The following is a 24,574-nucleotide window of genomic DNA, read 5'->3' as shown; positions in this document are numbered from 1 at the left end:
CTGAAGAAACTTACCTAGCTAACTTACCTTTATATTTCGTCCTTTCCCACCTTATGGCTTTTTAGTTGCTTTCTGTTGGTTTTAAAAAGTTTCCCAATCTCCTAACATATTATGGTCAATTACCCCTAAGGGTTTCTTTACCTTAATTACATCTGGTTCGTTGCACAACACCCAATCCAGAATAGTTTGACTCCCTAGTGGGCTCAACAACAAGATGCTCAAAATAAGCCATCTCGTAGGTACACTGGAAATTCCCCCTCTTGTAATCCAGCACCAACCTAATTTTCCAAAATCTACTTGCATATTGAAATCCCTTATGACGATTGTAACATTGTCCTTCTGACATACCTTTTCTATTGTTGTAATTTGTAGCTCATCCTGGCTACTGTTTGGAGGGAGGCCTGTGTATAACTCCCATCAGGGCAATTTTATCTTTGCTGTTTGCTTAAGTCTACCCACAAGGATTCTTCATCTTTCAATCCTAAATCACCTAAGGATTTGATTTCTTACTATCAACAGTCATGCCACCCTCTCTGCCTACCCTTATGATACAATGTATATCCTTCAATGTTAAGCTCCCAGCTATAATTTTTTGTCAGCCATGACTCAGTGTCATATCTGCCAATCTCTAACTATGCTACAAGATCATCAGCCTTATTCCGTATAATGCATGCATGCAAAGTTAACATCTTTAGACCTGCATCTGTCAGCCTTTTAGATTGTCATCCTTTTGTACTGCAACTCATCCCACTGGCTGCTATTCTGCCCAATCATCTGCCTGTTCTTCTTGACAGTCTTACTACCTACTACCTCCACTTGTAAACCAACAGCCCTATCACCGGTTCCCAACCCCTTGCCAAATTAGTGTATATCCTCCCTAATAGCTCTAGCAAACCTGCCTGCAAGGATATTGGTTTCCCCCTTAGGTTCAGGTGTAACCCACCCCTTTTTTTCAAGTCATGTGTTCTCCAGAAGAGATCCAAATGATCCAGAAATCTGAAACCCTGCCCCCTGAAACAGTTTCTCAGCTACACATTGATTTGCCAAATCATCCTATTCTTACCCTCACTGGCTCCTGGTACATGCAGCAATCTAGAGGTTGCTACCCTGGAGGTCATGCTTTTCAGCTTGCTACCTAACTCCCTAAATTCTCTCTTCAAGACCCTTTTCCTATATGTTATTGGTGCCAACATGTACCAAGACTTCAGGCTACTCAACCACCCTCTCTAGAATGTTGTGGCCCCAATTCAAGATGTCCCTGACCTGGGAGACAACATACCATCTGGGTGTCTCTATCACATCCACTCCTCTAACTATGGAAACCCTATCACTATTGTAGTCCTCTCCTCACCCATCCTTCTAAGCCACAGCATCAGAGAACTAGTCACTGCAGCTCCCACCACCAGTAGGTCATCCCTCTCAAAGATATTGAAAATGCTAAATTTATTATTGAAGGGAACAGTCATAGAGGTACTCTGTATTGGCTGCCATTTCCCTTCCCTCTTCTAACAGTCACCCATTTACCTCCCTCCTCCTGCTTGACTACTTCCCTGTAGCTCTTATCCATCATCTCCTTAAGTTTCCCATACAAGCTGAAGGTCATCAAGCTGCAGCTCTAGTTGCTTAACAGGTTCTCTGAGGAGATGGAGGTCTCTGAGAATTCCCACATCTCACACAAAGAATACAGCCCCATTCTCACAGCTCTAACTATGCACTAACAGATGAAGAATGAAGAACAAAGATGAAACTCACCAAATACTTACCTCACCCAATCTTGTTCGCACTGAAGCCTGATGAGCCAAAGCCTCCCTAATCTAACCATGGTCTACTCTCACAATGGCTGCTCCAAAAAATTGGCCGCTTCACTTATCGCTGCTTTATTTTTATTTGCCCATGCTAATGAATAGTGACTGCTCCACCAAAAATAGCCAAAATGCCACAAAAGTTTCCTTTGTAAATCTTTCTCTCCCGGACCTGCGTGAAGCCTCCTACACTGATTCAACTGTGACCGTGTCACTGAAATCCCACAAAAGCTGCTTTCTGAAATCTCTCTCAATGGACCTGCGTAACATCTCCTCCGCCAATTTGACTGTGACTCACCTGTAAAATCCTGCAAAAGCTCCTTTCTCAAATCTCTCTCCGGGAGCTGCACGAGGCATCCTCCCTGATTCAACTGTGAATAAGCCACCAAAATCCCAAAAAAGTATTTTTTTTTTTTAGAAAGTCTCTCTCTCTCTCTCCTGGATCTGCAGGAGGCCTCCTCTGTCAATTTGACTGGAAGAGCACCACTATAAACCCACGAAAGCTCTTTTTAAAATCTCTGCCAACCCCCCCAACCCCTGCATGAGGCCTCATCCACTAATTTGACTGCAACTGCATGCCGAAAAATGTCAAAATCCCGCGAAAGCTCCTTTTTTAAAAATCTCTTTTTCCTACACCAATTCGACTATAACTACACCACCAAAAGGTAGTTTTAATTATATAATGTATCCGTGACATAAGCTCACTTGGAATGTGTTACTACCCATGAGTTTGCTTTTCATTACATCTACTTGAAATGTATAAAAAAAATTCAGACTGTTGCTTTGATGCTTGTCTTACTGACAACACATTGACATTGTATTCATCAATATTAATAATTTGGCAGAGAATGCAGATGGTACCTGGATGATTTGTGGATGACAACAAAGTTGATGGCATAATGGACAGTGAAGGTGGTTATTCATTAATTTGGAAAGTGGGCAATGCATTGGCAGATGCAATTTAAAATTGGATAAGTGCAAAGTGTTTCATTTTCGGAAATTAAACCAGGGCAGGACATATAAATGGCAGGGTCCTGGTTACTGCTGTTAAACATAGTCACCTGTGGCTATAAGTAAATATTTCCCTAAAAATGGTGACATGGAGAGACAAGGTAGTGAAGGCAGCACACTTGCCTTCATCAATCAGAGAATCGAGTACAAGAGTTGAGACATCATGTTATAGATGTACTAGCCTTTGATAAGATTGCACCTGGAGTTCTAATCACTTTTTTGTAGGAAGGGTGAGATTAACCTGGAAAGGATCCAAAAGAATATTTATAAAGGTGGCTGCCAGGACCAGAGGGCCCGAGTCCTAAGGATAAACTGGACAGGTTCGGAGCATTTTTACCTGGATGGGTTTGATTGGTATTTTTTCAGCATGGTAAAGTCTACAGATTTATTTTATGAACAGAACAATTGAAAGGGGGCCTTGATAGGCAAGGATTTCCTACACACAGGGTGTAGACATATGAACCAAACTACCAGAGTAAGTGGTAACAGCAGATACAATAGAGGGATATGGACAAACTACAGGCAAAGAAGACTAGCTTAGATAGGCAACTTTGTTGGCATGGACAAGTTGGTGCTGAACAACATGATTCTGCACTGGGCAACTCTTGGGGAATGGAACTAAGCTAAATTTTACTAAAACACTAGTTAACCAAAAGATCTCAAGGTGACTTTAACTGGCAAATGAAATTAAACCAAAGATACTCCAAAGTAAACAAGCTAATTAATGCAATGACAGGAATGTGTCAACTGCCAGGAATTTGTACTCATTTTTAAATGAAGCATCAGTACACATTTGTGGAGAATATTCTAACTCATCAGGAGATAGAATTGGTGTGTTCCACTTGCTTCTCCTACCCCAAATAAGCTGTGTATTGTAATGTCAGCTCTTGATATTGCACAAGCATTTGCCACACTTCTCCACTTATTTCACGCCCTGCTAGAATTATGCAGGACAACTGAAATGGTGCATTCTTTACCTAATGTGGAAGTTGACTGCTGTTGCTGAGGAGAAGGCGGAGCCTGGACTATCAGACAGGGTTGCACAGGTCTCTGAGGACTCCCAGAATATGTAGGACCTGATACCAGAGGGGAACCATGCAACTCTAAGGATGGAAAAACAAGAATTCAGAACTGAGCAAGAATTATGACCTATCTCATTCTTCTCTCACCCACCCAGCCCAGAAAATTTCACCTTAAATGCAGGTAGGAAGAATATTGTCTATCTAAAATAAGTCTTGTTAAAATTGGGCTTCTTTAATGTGTCTTCCTGTTGATTCAGACAGCACAGCGAAGACAGGCTGCATAGGAAGAAACCGTCTTGCTGAGAAGTGGGAGGAAGCAGTCATGGGGAGAGCTTTTAACCAACTCTAAGAGAATTTGTAGATGAAGAGAAAACACACCAACTCTATGGAAACATGGGTTTTGTGTGTGGGGCTTATGGGAGCCTTTCAGATGGTCCAATTGTGAGATCCTTAAGGTTCATTTACACACCGACTACCTTCTATCTGGAAAAGCGCCATGAATGCACCATTACTATAGTATCAAGAGTTAATTAAGTATGACGTAGTATCCAACCCATCTAGAATCCTGGTTAGGAATTAAATTTTCCTTCATAAAATTTTTAATTTGTGCAGGCAGATAACCCAAAGATTCTAACCAGCAGTGCAAGGTGGGAAAACAGTTCCTACTGATCAGTTGTGGAGAAACAATGCATTTGTATTAACACATACATGCTTGCATGTTACTAAATATAACAAAAATTCTCTCTGTGCTTACCTTGCTGAATTTGCTGATGCTGTGTGTAGCTTGGAGGATGCTGAGGATATTGGATGTAACCAGGAGGGCTCTGAGGAGCATATGGACTGGGCACAGGACTGTTCTGTTGAGTCATGTATCTGTTGGTAGAACTTGACTGAGGTGGTGCAAACCGACTGTAGACAAATAGAAAGCATTGTTTACCCAAATTCCCACATTTATGCAGCTCATCCATAGCAAGCAGCTGCAAAATCAAATAGCAAGTGGTTTTGTCTTCATAAAACAGTAACTAGTTCAAAGTTCACTATTCACTGCTGAACTCTTTCCTCTGCTATTTGCATTATCTCTCTTCACTGTATTGATGCATTGCTCTCAACTGACTAAGAAAGATGATCTCAGCTACAAAGCTAATTGGAGAAGATGCTACTGAATTTCTCTTTGGAACAAATGTGGTTGGAAAAAAACAAGATCAAGACATATTTCAAAAAGCTAACCAGAGAACTACTGCCCCTCCCCACTACCAAATGTTCAACAATTAAAGGACAGATTCACTCTGTGTAACGGTAGTAGGAAGAAAGTATTGGATAACAGAGGGACTCAGAGCCAAAAGCTTTACTCTGCTAATAGCTGGCATCGACTTTATAGGTTAAAAGCCCATCTCTTGTACTCTCGACAATTCTACAAGAGTGCCCCTTTACTCCACATCCTAATCTCAATAACATCGAGCTAGCTGTTAGGTTATTTGCCTGCCTATTTCAGGCTAAACTATTCTCTGAACTTCTATACGATGACTGGTACAAGTAACTCAGCCCACATAGGAAATGTATCTTTGTCTCTTCCATAAAGTCCATGAGTACTGCTTACTTCAAAACATTAACTACCAAAAGACAGCTGCTGCAATTTCACAACTTCTGCACTATTAACCACTCCGGAACTTTTCAAATAAAATAGCGTTAGTTGTTTTATGCAGACTAAACTCAGCATAAGAATAAACAAACATAATTTGTTTTTACCATACCCATCAAATCAAAAAGATAGGAAGAAACAAAGCCGCAAATCTTGAACCTGTAATTATGAGGGGCAGCAGGAATAAGCCAGCCTGTGAGTCTATTGTCAGGAGGCCACTAAGCTTCTGGGGGCAATTCTGTCATTCTACACTATCATGGCTGATTTTCGATACAAATCATAGAAGTCAGAACAACTCCTGAAGTTTCAAATGCAGGCACCAATATCCTTACAAGGGACTTTATAAAATTTGCCTCTTGAAATCCAAATAACCAATACCTACAGAAATGCCCTAAGCAATATTTCAATTACCTCTCCAAAAATATCCAACTTTGTTAAGTTGGCTCATTACAAATCCATATTCAGCCTCACTGATCAACTGAAAAACCACTAAGAGTTCAGCCACTCCATGCTTAATTGAACACCATTTCCCAACAAGAAATGTTAGGTCTCTTTCTCTCACTTAGTAAGTAGGAGTGAGACATCCTGTTTACAAACTGAGATCAGTGCTCCCAGAGAGAACTTCTACTGAGACCAAGTGCATTGCTCTCACTTTCTTCCTACAGAGCCATTTGGTATCACTAACCTTCAATGTTCTGTTATTTCTAAAACTAGCTGGACTCAAGTACTTCCACTTGGGGTTTCAATCTTATTAAATTTTTAAAAAATCAAAATACCATAAATTCAACAAACCACAGGAAACCATATATTTTCTTTAAACTTCAGATTTTCAGCGAATTTGCCTTTATCCAAGTTGCATCTAGTTAGATTGTGATCAAGTTGCAGTCTGACTGAAATTTTGTAAAGAAATGGCCATTGGCTTCTGCACCCAGCAGAAAGTGCAGCATAGTTTCAGAAAGGTTTACATTTAAGTCAGGGTGAAGGATTAAATTTAGTTATTCCTGGACAGTCCATATTGAAGTACCTCACTATAAATCAAACATGAGCAGTAGAAGGGGATGGTAGGCACTTACTCTATTAATATGAGATTGAAAGTTAAATGTATCAGGGTTTTAAATGATGCTAAGCAATTTTAAGTGGCTAAACAGCAGTTTACAAGATTTTTTGAAAGACTTTCAGTGGAGTTTCAAAGACATGGGTAGTAAGAGAATGAATATCTTTTTATTAATGTACATGAAGCATGGGAGGCAGATTGATAAAGTCCGAGCAAGCAGCAGGCAATGAATGGATAATCAGAGTCTACGAGACTCTGGTGGGGAGTGATGACTGGTAGGGAGTGTGAGTGATGGGGAGGGCTTACATGCAGAGAATGCAAACTAAGTGAAACCATGTCACCAAATGGTAAATTTTATAAAGGGGAGGCAACACACTTTAAGAAGTATTATTGTAACATGATACAGAAGCAGGAAACATGCACATCTGTTATCTGCTTGGCTATGCGTGTTCCATGTATAAAGCTGGTATAGGTCAAAGGTGATGATATGAGACTATGATTGTATGAATACTGCCTCGCAACTGGGAATAGAATCCTGAAACACAGCTCTAAACAGTTTACAAAATTTCAAAGCATTTTTCTTGTACATTTCCAATAACATTGCATGGGTCCATTCCACACAATCAAGACTTGAGAAGTTGAGAGACTACTCCCAAAGGGGTTTAAATTTTATTCTTGTTAACCAAAGTGGTGGTGGTGGTGGGAACAGAATGGTGCAGTAAGTTTGTATAGTGAAAAGTATTCATCAGAAATAAACTTTCCCAAAAAAAAATCAAGGGAATTACACTAGTTAATTATAAAAGTCATTACAGGGAGTTTGAGAAAGAAAAGCAAGTCCTTAATTCTCTGACAATGTAAGCATAGTAAAAACAAAAAGATTTAATGGAATTGCCTGTGCGCAGCTGAAGGAAGCAAAACTTCTGTTCACCCCCCCCCCCCCCCCGTTGTCATTAGAGAGAAATCTACAGTCACTGAACTCAGGAGAATCTGCAAGCTTGACCAGAATCTTCAGGTGGAGTAGCAAAACTTTGAAAGTTGATGAAACCTTAGTTCCATCTAGAGGCTAAACTGCAAAGATAGCAGGAAAGGTGTTTGATAAGTCTTAAGAAACACTTTTGAGGAGATCATCAGTAGGGTAAGATTTTTGGGTCAGTGCAGGATGATTAACTGTCCTCAGGTTTTTTAGATTACTACATCGTTATTACTGAGGCAACATAGATCGGTACTGGGCCCTCAAAAAATCTAAGATTCATGCTAATGACTTGTATAAAAAGGCATAACATATCTAGGTTTCTGATATGACAAAACCAAGTGGGAAGTGAGCTGTGAAGAGGCACAGAAAGGTTAAGTAAGCATACTAAAAGACAGCGAATGTAAAATGTGGGAAATCAAAGGTTACTTATTTTGGTAATAGAACCTTGCAAACTCTGGTGTTCAGAAAATAGGGTGCACAAATTTTGAGATGCAGAAAGATTCAGGAACATATTAAAAGCCTGATGATACCGTGTCTTATTTTGCAGGGCCCTGGAATAGAAAAAGAGGAAAATGTCTTGCTGAGATTTTATAGAGCTTTGATGAAACAACTTCTGGTCTCTACATCTGTGAATGAATATGCAATTTCTTCTTCACAGGACAGGTCCAAAACTGGCCTACATGCACTAAAGTGCATAAGGGCAAAGTGAACTCAGATATACGGGATCAGAGAAGGCAGATACCAAAAGGTTTTCTGCATGGACGCGCATCAGGCAGCTATAAGGAATAAGGAAGGAGACATCCAGGCCCCAACACAGTTTTAAATATTAACTAGCCACACAAAGGAACTGTATGACAGGAGGACAGTAGATGTTAAACTTTTAATCACGAGGAGGTACAAGAAAACCAGATAATTACAGGACTGTGATCCCGTGAAACTAATGTTAATGGTATGGAAGTTATTGGGGGAAAAAACCATTATTAATCTATATTGGAATGACTGGGATTAATTAAAGGTTGTCAGTGGGATTTTGCTATGAAGAGGACCTGATCAATGACTAAAAATGCATTATGCATAATAAAAGGCAATGTTGTCAATGAAGTCCACATAGACTTCAGTAATACATTGACATGGCCCCACAAGGACCCCTACAGTGACAGGTTAGAGCCCAAGAAATCCAGGTCACATCGACAAATTGGATCTAAAGCCCCAAAGCTGATTGGAGATAGAAAGCTGTGGTAAAAGGTTGTTTTTGGACCATGATTGGGGTAGCAAGCAATGTGCTAGGACCCTTACTACTTTACATTACCAATTCTGATTTGTATGTCAGAGATATGATCATTAAATTTGCAAATCATAAAGAATACTGATGATGTTGATAACGAGGACATTAGTAGCCTACGGGATTATACCGATTTATTGACAAGATGGGCAGGTGGAAATTAATTCTGCTAAGTGCGAGGTCATGCATCTGAGATGATGTGCACAATGAATGGGAGGACACAAGGAAACACTGTGGAATTGAAAGACCCTCATGTATAATATATAGATTCCTCAAAGCATCAGCATAGGCAGATAAGGTGACAAAGACAGCATTTGGGACACATATGGCAGCTGGGGTACACAGATTGAGGGTATGAAATAATTTTATAAAGTAGTTCTTGGGTCATAGCTGGAGCGCTGAGTTGTTCTGGTCACCACAGTTTAAGGTGAACGTAGCTGCACAGGAGGAAAAGCAGAGATTAACCAGGTTGTCTCAATGGAACATTTCAGTTTCAAAAAGCAGGATAGGATGAACGTGTTTTCAGAGGGAAGGAAGCTGGCAATTCTGATAGAAGTATACAAAATTATGACAGACATAGCCAGACAGTAGGAAAATCATTAGTTTTAGACACCCATGCAATGAGGAATTATTTCCTACCGACACTGGATTAAAGTTATGGATAAAGAGTCAGATTTAGAGCAGATCTGATTTTTTTAAAACCCAAAAGATAGTTGGAAGCACTGTGTGAACAATGTAAGCAGAAGCTCTCGAGTACTTAAGAGAGTTGAATGCCAAAGCCTAGAAGGCTACAGAAAATGTGATAGGCAATGCAATTAATATAGATAAGCACTTGATATTTGAGAAGAATACAGTGGGCCAAATGGCCTGTCTCTGTGCTGTATGGCACTCTGGTTGGATAATATGGGGGTGGGAATGGTGTACTGCTGCCTTTCTGATTAAGTGGGGGGTGAAGGCCCGCTTTTTGAACTGAATGTTATAAATCGATGGAAGTCATGCCCAATTGTCACATGTATTCAAGGCTAGGATAAGATGATTTTTGGATTGTTATGGGGACCTATCAGGAAAGTGGATGAGGTGGAGGTTCAGTTATGATTGTATTGACTGATGAAGCCGGCTCAAAAGGGCCATGTAGCCTGCTCTGTTTCTATTATTCATGTTATGAATGAAAATTGCACACAACCATTAAAATGTAATTTTTTAAATAAGTCACTATAAGACCTGGAGATTCTAGTGTCATGATGCACATTACCTGGAAGGACTGTGTGAGATTGTGGACTGCTGAAATGTGGAGGATGCAGGGCTTCCGTGAATTGAATTCTGGGGTAATTTGTACTGTTGGATGATCTGTTGCTGCATGATACCTGAAACACAGCATGTTCATACAGTGAAGCCACACAAACTCTCAATTATAACGCACCTTTCATGACCTCAGGATGTCCAAAACAGTTTTAATCCCAGTGCATTACATATAGCAATGGAATTATGCATTTTGCAGGAAAACTAGACAGCCAATTTGTACATTGCACAATCCAAAAAATCAACAAAGTGCTTTAATGAAGGATAAATATTGTCAGGACATTAAGAACTAATCTGATGTGATTTTTTTAAAATAATCAGCTTCAGAGAGGAGACTGTCAACATATGATTCAAGTCTTAAAACGAAATGATGATGGAACAGGACTTCTTTTTTTGTTCACATCGGCAATGCTGGTCAAGCCAGCGATTACTGCCCTGGAATTAAATAGCCATCAGCCATACCGGATAAGATCCATTTGGCTTCCCTCACTAATGGACATCAGTGAACAAGTTTTTGACAATTCAGTAGATTCTATAGCACAATCTAAAATTTCCCAACTAGAATTTGCAGATTGTTACTCCCATTCAGTCAACAGACACATGCTAGGGAGATCATCAAAAATCCAACAGTAGCAGTTCCCACAGATTTTCCCTACAGCTTGGTTGTGTTAATCAATTATTTATTCCAATTTATTTTTAAAACTGGTACTAAATTATGTGCCACATTAAGTTTAAGTAATTTTAAATCCACAGGAATTTTCCAATTCCAACTATGCAATGTCTTAACAAGTGATTAATTTAACAATAAAAACACAAAATGCTGGCAGAACTCAGCAGGCCAGACAGCACCTATGGGAGGAGGTAGTGACGACGTTTCGGGCCGAAACCCTTCATCAGGAGTTTCAGCCCGAAACGTCGTCACTACCTTCTCCCATAGATGCTGTCTGGCCTGCTGAGTTCTGCCAGCATTTTGTGTTTTTATTTATTTCCAGCATCTGCAGATTCACTCGTGTTGCCATTAATTTAACAATGTTCAAATGACCATGTATCCCCTTGTTATAACAATCTGGTATCATAATTTGGGCAGACCTCAGACAACTGCTCATCCAGCAGCTAACTTCAAATATGAAGGTTAAATTTTCCCCAACACCCTCTCATTGATATAACTACTAATTGACCCCATTCTTTGAAGACTAAAGACAGTTAAAAGTTCCATTCCAAGGTGTACCAAACAGTGAAATTTCATTACCAATCTAGAAATAAGAAATGCTACATAAAGGTTTTTAATTATTCAGCATGTCTGAATAATTAATGATAAAAAAATTGAATTACTGAATGGAATCACCATAATTCCTAATTAAAATCCTATGCACGGAAAAAAAGTTTTCTTGAATCAGCAACATATCCAGAGTTTTCTTTATATAAACTACTCACCCGTTGGCACTGCATATCGGTTCTGCATGCTTTTCTCCCTGAAGACATTGGGATTTCTGGCCAGCACAGCCTGCAGAAGAACTGGAATATCACCCTCTGGATCATCACTGCCAAGGTTATCCTTCAGCTCTCTATAAAAAGAACAAATCCCTTTAAACAATTTAGCTTTCAATTTTACTTTTACTATTTTTAAAAATAGTGATACATTAGAATACGGATTCCCAACGTTTTTCATGCCATGGACCCCTACAATTAATTGAAGGGTCTGTGGCCACCAGGTTGAGAACCCCTGCCTTAGAACAGCAAATTCTACAGACAAAATTAACTGCATTTGTACTTTGTCTGGCAGTTAAGTGAGCTCAGGAAGTAGTAAATCTGCTGGTGCCACACAAATTGTTGATGTCATGGGTATTGAACGTTATGGAGTCACAGCCACAGAAATAAGCCCTTCAGCCCATCTAGTCCATGGCAAACTATTTAAAGTACCTACTCCCATAAACCTGCACTGGGAATAGCCTCCTTACACGTATCATCCATGTACCTATCAAAACTTCTCTTAAATATTGAAATCAAGCTATCATGCACCACTTGTGCTGGCTGAAGTCCCACCCAAACTCAGTGGGAAAAAGCCTGCTTGTATTTACCCTATCTATACCCCTCATAATTTTGTATACCTCTATGAAATCTCTCAGTCTATGTTCCAAGGAATAAAATCCTAACCGATTCAATCCTTCCTTACAACTCCAGACGCTGCAACCTCCTTATAATTTTTCTTGTAGCCCTTCTACCTTATTTACTTCTTTCCTGCAAGGAGGTGACCAGAACTGCACATAATACTCCTAATTATGTCAGATTACAAAATGATCTACATCAACTGCAGAGTGACCCAAAGAATGCCAGATAGAATTTAACTCAGACAAGTACTAAATGTTAAATTTTCAAGGCATTCACCAGGGCAGGCACATCTCAGTGAATGGCAGGATTGCAGAGGATAAGTAGCCACCTCATCAGGTATACTTGTACACTAGCTCTTTAATCAACCAACCACGTGGCAGAACTCAATGTATAAAAGCGTGGTCAAGACCAAGCATCAGAATCTCCTGGGATTTTCACACACAAGTCTTGAGTTTACAGAGAATGGTGCTAAATACAAGAAACGTCCAGCAAGCTGCAGTTCCGTGGGTGAAAACACCTTGTTAATGAGAGGGGTCAGAGGAGAATGGCCAAACTGGTTCGAAAGGAAGGCAAGAGTAACTCAAATAAACACGTGCCACAACAGTGGCGTACAGAAAAGCATATCTGAACACACAACACATTGGAACTTGAAGCAGCAGAGGACCACACCAGGTTCCACTCCTGTACCTAATAAAAGTGGCAGTGAGTATATAACATTGAGACCTAAAGGTACAAGTACCTAGATTACTGACACAGGTTCATCTGATGAAGAACATGTTTATCATCAAAGCACTGAATACAGGAGCTGGAAGATCATGTCGTAAAATATTCTACAGGGAGCAACACACACAAAATGCTGAAGGAACTTAACAGGTCAGGCAGCATCTATGGGAAAAGGTACAGTCAACAGGACTGGAGAAAAAAGCTGAGGAGTAGATTTGTAAGTTGGAAAAGCTTAAGAGGGGTATTGGCCAGGAGATAGGTGAAATTTAAAGTGGAAGGGATGAAACAAAGAGCTAGCAAGTTGATTGGTGGAAGAGACAGAATGTCATGGAAGAAAGAAGGGGGGAGGAGACACCAGAGGAAGCAATGAGTGGGCAAGGAGATAACATGAGAGAGGGATAAGGGGACGGGAAATGGTGAAGGGGTGTTGGATGTTAGCATTACTGGAAATCTGAGAAATCGAAGTTCATGTCATCAGGTTGGAACTACCCAAACAGAATATAAGGTGTTGTTCCTCCAACCTAAGTGTGGCCTTCTCCCAACATCTCATCTGGAGGAGGCTATGGATGGACATATTGGTATGGGGATGGGAAGTGGAATTAAAATGGGTGGCCACTGGAAAATCCCGCTTGTTCTGGCTGACAGAGAGCAGATGCTCAGCGAAGCGGTCTCCCAATCTACGTCGGGCCTCACTGATATACAAGAGGCCACACCGGAAGCACCAAGTACAGCAAGGCCCCAACAGACTCACAGTTGAATAGTTGCCTCACCTGGAAGAACTGCTTGGGGCCCTGAATGGTAGTGAAGGTGGAGGTGTCAGGGCAGGTGAAGCACTTGTTCCGCTTGCAAGGAAAAGTGCCAGGAGGGAGATCAGTGGGGAGGGACGAATGGACAGGGAAGTCGCGTAGGGATGAGAATCTAGAACAAGAGGGTGGTGGAGCATGCTGTCAGAGGAATTGGTAGAGGCAAATACAATTACAGTATTTAAAAGAAACTTGAACAGGGAATGGATTGGAAAGATTTAAAGGGGCATTGGTCATGGGACTAGCTCACATAAGAAATCTGGTCGTCATGGATGTGTTCAGCTGAAGAGTCTAGTTGCCTGCTGTAGAACATTGCAACCTGAAATCAATGCCCTCATTTTGAACTCTGCTGACTTGGTAAAGAGAGGTAACTACACCCACCCTACACCTCCTGCCCCTATCTTATTTAAGAGTGAGAGTGGGAACCCTTATAAAGGCAGGTCTCACTGACTGGCTAATTAGAGGGCATTTTAAGCAATGACAGAACAAGGTTAAGTAGAGTGGTGACTGTGACAGTGACAGTGGGTCAGTCTTAAGAGTGGAGAATTCAGACTTTGGCTTCAGAGTTACTATCTCAACTCTGTCTAGGCTACCAAATCTCCATAGATCCCTTTTACCTGAATCTTCTGGATGAACCTACCATGAGGGGCCTTGTCAAAAGTTTGATAAAAATTCATTTATTTAACAACCACTGCCCCAACTTTTCTCATCTTATCAAAAATAAAATCAAATTTCTAAGACACGATCTCCCCACCCAGCCTAGGTAACATTCCTGTCAACATTTCCTGCACTCCCTCCAGAATGCTATAGTTGAGCGACTTCTGTCCTACTGTGAGCGCCTTCAAGAAAATGAATCTCAAGGTAGTATATCATGATGTATACTGTATGTAACTTAAATAGTAAATTTATTTTGATCTTTGAAGTGCAGCATAACCAATGATTCATACAATTGTAACAAAAACATCCCAAGTCGTCATCCTCCTCTCCACTCTCTCATGGCCCACCCTCCTCCCCTAAGATTCCTCCTTCTGCAGAATCAGAATTAGGTTTATTATCACCAGCATATGTTGTGAAATTTGTTAACTTAGCAGCAGTTCAATTAAATACACAATACTGAAGGAAAAAATAATAAATCTATCAATTACAGTATACGTATAATGAATAGATTAAAAATCATGCAAAAACAGAACTAATATGTATTAAAAAAGTGAGGTAATGTTCACAAGTTCAATGTCCATTTAGGAATCAGATGGTAGAGGGGAAGAAGCTGTTCTTGAATCACTGATCTGTGTGCCTTCAGGCTTCTGTACCTCCTACCTGATGGTAACAGTGAGAAAAAGGCATGCCCTGGGTGCTGGGGGTCCTTAATCATGGATGCTACCTTTCTGAGACACCGCTCCCTGAACACGTCCTGGGTACTTTGTAGGCTGGTCCCCAAGATGGAGCCGACTAAGTTTACAACCCTCTGCAGTTTATTTTGGTCCTGTGCAGTAGCCCCCCCCCCCCGTAACAGACAGCGATGCAGCCTGTCAGAATGGTCTCCATGGTACATCTACAGGTGTTTTTGAGTGTACTTGTTGACATATCAAATCTCTTCAAAATCCTAATAAAGTATAGACCCTGTCCTGCCTTCTTTGTAGCTATATTAATATGTTGGTACCAACTTAGGTCCTCAGAGATCTTCAGAATCAGGTTTATTATCACCGGCTTGTGTCGTGAAATTTGTTAACATAGCAGCAGTAGGTCAATGCAATACATAATATAGAAGAAAAAAATAAATAATAATAACCATATAACAATTACAGCACGGAAATGGGCCATCTCGGCCCTTCTAGTCCATGCCGAACGCTTACTCTCACCTAGTCCCACTGACCTGCACTCAGCCCATAACCCTCCATTCCTTTCCTGTCCATATACCTATCCAATTTTACTTTAAATGACAATACCAAACCTGCCTCTACCACTACTACTGGAAGCTCATTCCACACAGCTACCACTCTCTGAGTAAAGAAGTTCCCCCTCGTGTTACCCCTAAACTTTTGCCCCTTAACTCTCAACTCATGTCCTCTTGTTTGAATCTCCCCTACTCTCAATGGAAAAAGCCTATCCACATCAACTCTATCTATCCCCCTCATAATTTTAAATACCTCTATCAAGTCCCCCCCTCAACTTTCTACGCTCCAAAGAATAAAGACCTAACTTGTTCAACCTTTCTCTGTAACTTAGGTGCTGAAACCCAGATAACATTCTAGTAAATCTCCTCTGTACTCTCTCTATTTGTTGACATCTTTCCTATAATTCGGTGACCAGAACTGTACAACAATACTCCAAATTTGGCCTCACCAATGATTTGTACAATTTTAACATTACATCCCAACTCCTATACTCAATGCATGATTTATAAAGGCCAGCATACCATAAGCTTTCTTCACCACCCTATCCACATGAGATTCCACCTTCAGGGAATAATAATAAATAAGTACCATAGAACATTACAGCACAGAAAAGGCACTTTGCCCCTTCTTGGCTATGCCGAACCATTTTTCTGCCTAGTCCCACTGACCTGCACCTGGCCCATAACCCTCCATACACCTCTCATCCACGTACCTGTCCAAGTTTTTCTTAAATTTAAAAAATGAGCCCACATTTACAACTTCATCAGGCAGCTCATTCCACACTCCCAGTACTCTCTGTGAGAAGAAGCCCCCCCCCCTTAATGTTCCCTTTAAACTTTTCCCCCTTCACCCTTAACCCATGACCTCTGGTTTTTTTCTCCCCTAGCCTCACTAGAAAAAGCCTGCTTACATTCACTCTATCATAACCCATCATAATTTTATACACCTCTATCAAGTCTCCCCTCATTCTTCTACACTCCAGGGAATAAAGTCCTAACCTATTCAACCTTTCTCTGTAACTCAGTTTCTCAAGTCTCGGCAACATCCTTGTTAAGAACATAAGAAATAGGAGCAGGAGTAGGCCATCCGGCCCATTGAGCCTGCCCCACCATTCAATAAGGTCTTGGCTGATCTGTCTGTAAACTCAGCTCCATCTACCTACCTTTTCCTCATAACCTTGAATTCCCCTACAATGTAAAAATCTATCTAACTGTAACTTAAATATATTTAGTGAAGAAGCCTGAACTGATTCCATGGGCAGAGAATTCCACAGATTCACCACTCTCTGGGAAAAACAGTTTGTCCTCATCTCCATCCTAAATTTTCTTCCCTAAATCTTAAGGCAATGTCCCCTATTTCAAGTCTCACCTACAAATGAAAACAACTTTCCTACTTCTATCTTATCTATCCCTTTCAAAATGTTTTATGTTTCTACAAGATCCCCTCTCATTCTTTTGAACTCCAGAGAGTATAGTCCCAGGCGACTCAATCTCTTCTCATAGGTAAACCCCTTCATCCCTAGAATCAACATGGCAAACCTCCTCTGCACTGCCTCCAAGGCCAGTATATAGACTGTTTTTACAGGGAAATGTACTATGGACATGTGGTCAATGTTTAAGGATCTCTTACAGGATGTTAGGGATAAATTTGTCCCAGTGAGGAAGATAAAAATTGGTAGGGTGAAGGAACTATGGGTGACAAGTGAGGTGGAAAATCTAGTCAGGTGGAAGAAGGCAGCATACATGAGGATTAGGAAGCAAGGATCAGATATTGAGGAATATAGGGTAGCAAGGAAGGAGCTTAAGAAGGGGCTGAGAAGAGCAAGAAGGGGGCATGAGAAGACCTTGGCGAGTAGGGTAAAGGAAAACCCCTAGGCATTCTTCAATTATGTGAAGAACAAAAGGATGACAGGAGTGAAGGTAGGACCGATTAGAGATAAAAACGGGAAGATGTGCCTGGAGGCTGTGGAAGTGAGCGAGGTCCTCAATGAATACTTCTCTTCGGTATTCACCACTGAGAGGGAACTTGAACTTGTGAGGACAATATGAGTGAGGTTGATGTTCTGGAGCATGTTGATATTAAGGGAGAGGAGGTGTTGGAGTTGTTAAAATACATTAGGACGGATAAGTCCCCGGGGCCTGATGGAATATTCCCCAGGCTGCTCCACGAGGCAAGGGAAGAGATTGCTGAACCTCTGGCTAGGATCTTTATGACCTCGTTGTCCATGGGAATGGTACCGGAGAATTGGAGGGAGGCGAATGTTATCCCCTTGTTCAAAAAAGGTAGTAGGGATCATCCAGGTAATTATAGACCAGTGAGCCTTATGTCTGTGGTGGGAAAGCTGTTGGAAAAGATTCTTAAGAGATAGGATCTATGGGCATTTAGAGAATCATGGTCTGATCAGGGACAGTCAGCATGGCTTTGTGAAGGGCAGATCGTGCCTAACAAGCCTGATACGAGTTCTTTGAGGAGGTGACCAGGCATATAGATGAGGGTAGTGCAGTGGATGTGATCTACATGGATTTTAGTAAGGCATTTGACAAGGTTCCACACAGTAGGCTTATTCAGAAAGTCAGAAGGCATGGGATCCAGGGAAGTTTGGCCAGGTGGATTCAGAATTGGTTTGCCTGCAGAAGGCAGAGGGTCGTGGTGGAGGGAGTACATTCAGATTGGCAGGTTGTGACTAGTGGTGTCCCACAAGGATCTGTTCTGGGACCTCTACTTTTCATGATTTTTATTAACGACCTGGATGAGGGGGTAGAAGGGTGGGTTGGCAAGTTTGCAGACGACACAAAGGTTGGTGGTGTTGTAGATAGTGTAGAGGATTGTCAAAGATTGCAGAGATACATTGATAGGATGCAGAAGTGGGCTGAGAAGTGGCAGATGCAGTTCAACCTGGAGAAGTGTGAGGTGGTACACTTTGGAAGGTCAAACTCCAAGGCAGAGTACGAAGTAAATGGCAGAATACTTGGTAGTGTGGAGGAACAAAGGGATCTGGGGGTACATGTCCACAAATCCCTGAAAGTTGCCTCACAGGTAGATAGGCTAGTTAAGAAAGCTTATGGGGTGTTAGCTTTCATAAGTCGAGGGATAGAGTTTAAGTGACGCAATGTAATGATGCAGCTCTATAAAACTCTAGTTAGGCCACACTTGGAATACTGTGTCCAGTTCTGGTCACCATTGGAAAGGGTACAGAGGAGATTTACCAGGATGCTGCCTGGTTTAGAGAGTATGGATTATGATCAGAGATTAAGGGAGCTAGGGCTTTACTCTTTGGAGAGAAGGAGGATGAAATGAGACATGATAGAGGTGTACAAGATATTAAGAGGAATAGACAGAGTGGACAGCCAGTGCCTCTTCCCCAGGGCACCACTGCTCAGTACAAGAGGACATGGGTTTAAGGTAAGGGGAGGGGAGTTCAAGGGGGATATTAGAGGAAGGTTTTTCACTCAAACAGTGGTTGGTGCGTGGAATGCACTGCCTGTCAGTGGTGGAGGCAGATACACTAGTGAAGTTTAAGAGACTACTAGACAGGTATATGGAGGAATTTAAGGTGGGGGGTTATATGGGAGGTGGGGTTTGAGGGTCGGCACAACATTGTGGGCCGAAGGGCCTGTAATGTGCTGCACTATTCTATGTTCTATATCCTTCCTCAAGTATGGAGACCAGAACTGTACACAGTACTCCAGGTGCGGCCTCACCAGTACCATGTATGGATGCAGCATGACCTCCTCTGTTAACCTTCTCTGCACTCTTTCAACCTTATTAATATCCTTCCTGTAATTAGGTGACCAAAACTGTACACAATTCTCCAAATTTGGCCTCACCAGTGCCTTATACAACCTCACCATAACATTCCAACTCTTATACTCAATACTTTGATTTATAAAAGCCAATGTACCAAAAGCTCTCTTTACTACCCTATCTACCTGTGACGCCACTTTTAGGGAATTTTGTATCTGTATTCCTAGATCTCTTTGTTCTACTGTACTCCAGTGTTCTACCATTTACCTTATATGTTCTACCTTGGTTTGTCCTTCCAAAGTGCAATACCTCACACTTGTCTGTATTAAACTCCATCTGCCATTTTTCAGCCCATTTTTCCAGCTGGTCCAGATCCCTCTGCAAGCTTTGAAAACCTTCCTCACTGTCCACTACACCTCCAATCTTTGTATCATCAGCAAATTTGCTGATCTAATTTACCACATTATCATCCAGATCATTGCTATAGATGACAGATAACAATGGACCCAGCGCTGATCCCTGTGGCACACCACTAGTCACAGTCCTCCACTTAGAGAAGCAATCCTCCACTACCACTCTCTGACTTCCCTATGAGCCAATGTCTAATCCAATTTACTGCCACACCATGTATACCTTGCGACTGAATCTTCCTAACTAACCTCCCATGCGGGACCTTGTCAGAGGCCTTACTGAAGTCCATGTAGACAACATCCACTGCCTTCCCTTCATCCACTTTCCTGGTAACCACCTCAAAAATCTCTAACAGATTTATTAAACAAAGTAAATCAATCAATTACAGTACAAGTATATTGAATAGATTAAAAATCATGCAAAATACAAAAATAATATATATTTAAAAAGTGAGGTAGCGTTCACGGGTTCAATGTCCATTTAGGAATTGGATGGCAGAGGGGAAGAAGCTGTACTGTAGCTCCTACCTCAGTGGTCCCCAACCACCGGGCCACGAAGAAACGCTATGAGTCAGCTACACCTTTCCTCATTCCCTGTCACACCCACTGTTGAACTTGAACGCACACGAAGTCATCAGTCGCCTAAACGCAGTGATACCCTCGCACCAGGGATCACTGGTTGGCCTCAGGTAACCGGCTGCCTCACGCGGCCGGCGATACTGGCCTGGAACGCAGACAGATGGGCACCGCTTCTAAACTTGTTTAGCACACTGAATGTTCGTGGGGAACCCGGTGCTAAAATATTCACAGACAACCTAATTTGGGCTCACGGTTTCATAACTAGCAAAGCAGCAACCACGCTGCAATCTACTGAAAGTCACTCCTCGAGCCAAACTTTTGTCGGTCGCTCTCTCCAGACTGCGACTGCTGCGGCCCTGGTATGGGGACCTCCGGGCCTTACCTTGTCCTCTCACTGGTGCAATGATTTTATATGTTCACATGAGGAAAATATGCGCTGCGTGTTTAATATCCAAACGTTACTTAAAATGTTATGATGCGATTGTCTTATAAGTGAGATATAATTGACTATCAGTATATTCATGCGAGGAAAATATGCGCTGTGTGTTTAATATTAAATTCATTAGATAAACCCTTTTAGAAATGAAATTGAGTGTATTAGCCACTTATAAATGACTCATAGTTGACTTATCACCTATATTCCGTTCGTGAATAACACCCCACCACCGGTCGACCGGTCCACAAGAATATTGTCAATATTAAACCGGTCCGCAGTGCAAAAAAGGATGGTGACCCCTGCCCTACCTGTTGGTAACAGTGAGAAAAGAGCATGCCCTGGGTGCTGGAGGTCCTTAATAATTGGATATTAAACACACAGCGTATATTTTCCTCATATGAACTTATAAGATCATGCAACACACCAGTGAGAGGACACGGTAAGGGCCGGAGGTCCCCATGCCAAGGCCACGGCGGTTGCAGTCCAGAGTGAGCGACCGACCAAGCGAGGAGTGCAACAGGATGCATGCCCGCCCTCCTTGTAGGTAGGTAGGATCTATCAGCCGACAAAAGTTTGGCTCAAGGGATGACTTTCAGTAGATCGCAGCGAGGTAGCTGTTCTGCTACTTACGAAACCCTGAGCCCAAATTAGGTCGTCAGTGAATATTTTAGCACCGGGTTCCCCATGAACATTCGGTGTGCTAAACAGGTTTAGAGGCGGTGCCCATTTGTCCAGGCTCCAGGCCAGTAGCAACCACACTTCTTGCCGGCTGCACAAGGCAGCCGATTATCCAAGGCCAACCAGTGATTCCTGGAACTAGGGTATCACTGCGTTTAGGCGACTGATGACCTCGCATGCACTCAATTTCAACAGTAGGTGTAACAAGGAATGAGGAAAAGTGCAGCTGACTCATATCGTTACATATCGCCAAATCATATCATTTCCTTGCGGCCTGATAGCACATGCTTCGCAGCCCAGTGGTTGGGGACCACTGTCCTAGGTACTTCGTAGGCTTGTACCCAAGATGGGGCTGACCTAAATTTACAACTCTCTACCACTTCTTTTGGTCCTGTACAGTAGCCCTCGACCACCCCCCCCCCCCATACCAGACAGTGACCTTGACATCCAGGAACATGAAACTGCTCACATTCTCCACTTCTGATCCCTCTATGAGGATTGGTATGTGTTACTTAGTCTTACTCTTCATAAAATCAGCTCTTTCATCTTACTGACATTGAGTGCAAGGTTGTTGCTGCGACACCACTCCACTAGATGGCATATCTTGTTCCCATTTGCCTTCTCTCCATCTGAGATTCTACCAACAGTGATTGTATCATCAACAAATATATAGATAGTATCTGCGATTTTACTTATCACGCCACCTACATTATATTCCAAATCATTAACATATAGGACATTTAATTAAGGACCCATTGTATTTCTACCCCAAGTACAAATGACAAGCACTAAAAGACATGCATTTAAGATAACAGTGGTAAAGTGCAAAAGATACAAAGGGCAATATCTTTTTCTTAAATGATGATGATGGAGGATGCCTGGAACAGGATGCCAAGCAAGCGGTAGAAGATATGATAGCAACATTGTTAGACAGATACATATGCAGGGAATGGCGGGATATGGATCAGGTACAGGCCAGAAGAGATTTAGTTTAATTTGTTGTCTTGCTTAGAACAGAAGTGTGGATCAAAAGGACTGCCCCAACTGTTCTACTATACTATTTAATACCGGTTACATGCCTGCAATCAAAAATTCTCTCCACTACCACCCTCTACCTCGGGACATTGGTTGCAACAGGTCATTGACATTATGCAGAGCTGGGCTAAGAAGGGGCAGATTTAGTTCAACCCCGAAAAGTCTGTAGTGATTCACTTTGAAAAGTTGAATTTGAAAGTAAAATACAAGGTTAATGGTAGGATTCTTAGCAGTGTGGAGGAACAGAGGAATCTTGGATCCACATCCATAGATCCCAAACCCTACACAAGTTTTCAGGGTTGTTAAAATGGCATACGGTGTGTTGGCCATCATTAGTTATGGGATCGAGTTGAAGATCACTAAGTAAATGTTGCAGCTTGATAAAACGCTGCTTAGACCACAGTTGGAATATTGTGTTCAGTCTGGTCACCTCTCTATAAGAAGGATGTCAAAGTTTTAGAGAGGTGCAGAGGAGACTTAACCAGGATGTTGGCTGGACTAGAGAGTGTGTCTTATGAAGAATGGCTGAGCAAGCAGGGGCTTTTCTCTTTGGAGCGAAGGAGGATGAACGGTGACATGATGGAGGAGCATAAGGTGATGAAAGGTGCAGACAAGAGTGGATGGCCAGTGCCTATTTCTCAGAGCAGCAATGAACAATACCAGAGGACATCCTTTTTAAGATGAATGTAAGAAAGTTTAGGGAAGCTAGTAGAAGTAAAATGTGTATGTGTCTTTTTACAGAGTGGTGGATCCATGTAATGTCTTACCAGGGTGGTGGTACAGACAGATACAATAGGGGCATTTGAGAAACTTTTAAATAAGAAAATGAAGGACGATGTAGCAGAGCAGGCTTGATCTTTTTGTAATTTGATAAATTACAAGGACAGCACAATATCATGGGCCAGGAAGCCTTACTATGTTCTATGTAATACAATTAATTCTGCAGGAATAAGCCTCAAATAACAATCAGGTAAATGGTAGCATCAAAAATTTTTGAAATAGTTGAATGAGAAACAGTTGGCTGCAATAACTGACAAGAGATGGACATTCTCAATAAAATGCTGCCCCCACCTTACACACACCACTTCACTTCTGGTTAAGCTGCTGAATACACAAGTCTTGATGACTAAAATGCTCTTTAGTCATTCTTGTGTTGTGCCATGGTTACCTGGCAAAGCACTCAGAAAAATATGTTTTTAACCCCCTTTGCCAATCAGAAAATAATACAATTGTACTTACATATGATCTGTGGAGACTTGACTGAGGCTATGTACTAACTGTGTGACAAGGCTCTCATCTCGACAGCCCATGAGGCAATTTACATCTTCTGCAATTCTCCCTCCAAACAGTAAGCTTTTGGTGGTGGTAGCAGGCAGGGGAGAGGGAAGTGGAAGTTGATTCAGTACTGTTTGGAGAAAAAGAACAAGTGTTCAAACATTTTACAGCAAAACAATTGGTTATAGTGCAGACAATATTTAATTGCAACACAATTAGTGTCATTCAGTCCAGGGTGTGCATCTTCAGCTAGCTTGTTCCATTTGCCTGCTTTTGACCAATATCCCTCCAAACCCTTCTAATCCAAATGGCTTATAAACATAACTGCACCCACTGCTGAACCTTCCTCCATCAGTTTGTTCCATATACCCACCACTCACTCTGGAAAAGTTTCCCCAAAAGTTGCTTTTAAATCTTAGGGGAACATTACCCCCCCCCCACACTTTAAATCTATGCCCTCTCATTTTAAGACTCCCCAACCCTGAGAAAAGGCAATGGCTATCCTCATATCTATGTCCCCCATAATTTTATAAACACTGAGATCACTCCTCAGCATCCTGTACTCCAGTGAAAAAATCTCCACCCTATCCAGCCTCTCATAATTCTAGCTCTCCAGGCCCAATAGAATCCTTGCTAACTTTTTCTACATCCTTTCCACGTTAATAACATACAGGTCTCCCCCACCCCCTTTACAAAGGTACAGTGTTCCTATGAAACCTTTCTTAAGCCAAAATGGCATAAAGCGAAGAACCATTAATTTATATTAGAAAAATTTTCGTAAAAGCAAAAATCCTCTTTGTAATGT

General features: G+C 41.6%; 1 protein-coding gene across 7 annotated transcripts in view; it reads right to left on the bottom strand.

Annotated features, from left to right (window-relative positions):
• Window positions 1-24,574, bottom strand: part of LOC140728834 (nipped-B-like protein) — a 499,555-nt gene that overhangs the window by 366,734 nt on the left and 108,247 nt on the right. For 3 of the 7 annotated variants that reach the window (XM_073047823.1, XM_073047821.1, XM_073047826.1), the window contains exons 3-7: window positions 23,734-23,899; window positions 11,517-11,647; window positions 10,036-10,147; window positions 4,590-4,744; window positions 3,791-3,916 (exon numbers count right to left, since the gene is read on the bottom strand). In XM_073047823.1, coding sequence (XP_072903924.1) covers window positions 3,791-3,916; window positions 4,590-4,744; window positions 10,036-10,147; window positions 11,517-11,647; window positions 23,734-23,899 — 690 coding nt within the window. Of the gene's footprint in view, window positions 1-3,790; window positions 3,917-4,589; window positions 4,745-10,035; window positions 10,148-11,516; window positions 11,648-23,733; window positions 23,900-24,574 lie in introns of those variants that run through there. The other 4 variants (XM_073047827.1, XM_073047829.1, XM_073047824.1 and 1 more) reach the window with 3 other exon arrangements.

Source organism: Hemitrygon akajei, chromosome 6 (genome assembly GCF_048418815.1).
Source record: "Hemitrygon akajei chromosome 6, sHemAka1.3, whole genome shotgun sequence".
Lineage (NCBI taxonomy): Eukaryota > Metazoa > Chordata > Chondrichthyes > Myliobatiformes > Dasyatidae > Hemitrygon > Hemitrygon akajei.
The sequence above is the reverse complement of the archived record's forward strand: the minus strand, read 5'-3'. Positions and strand labels throughout refer to the sequence as shown.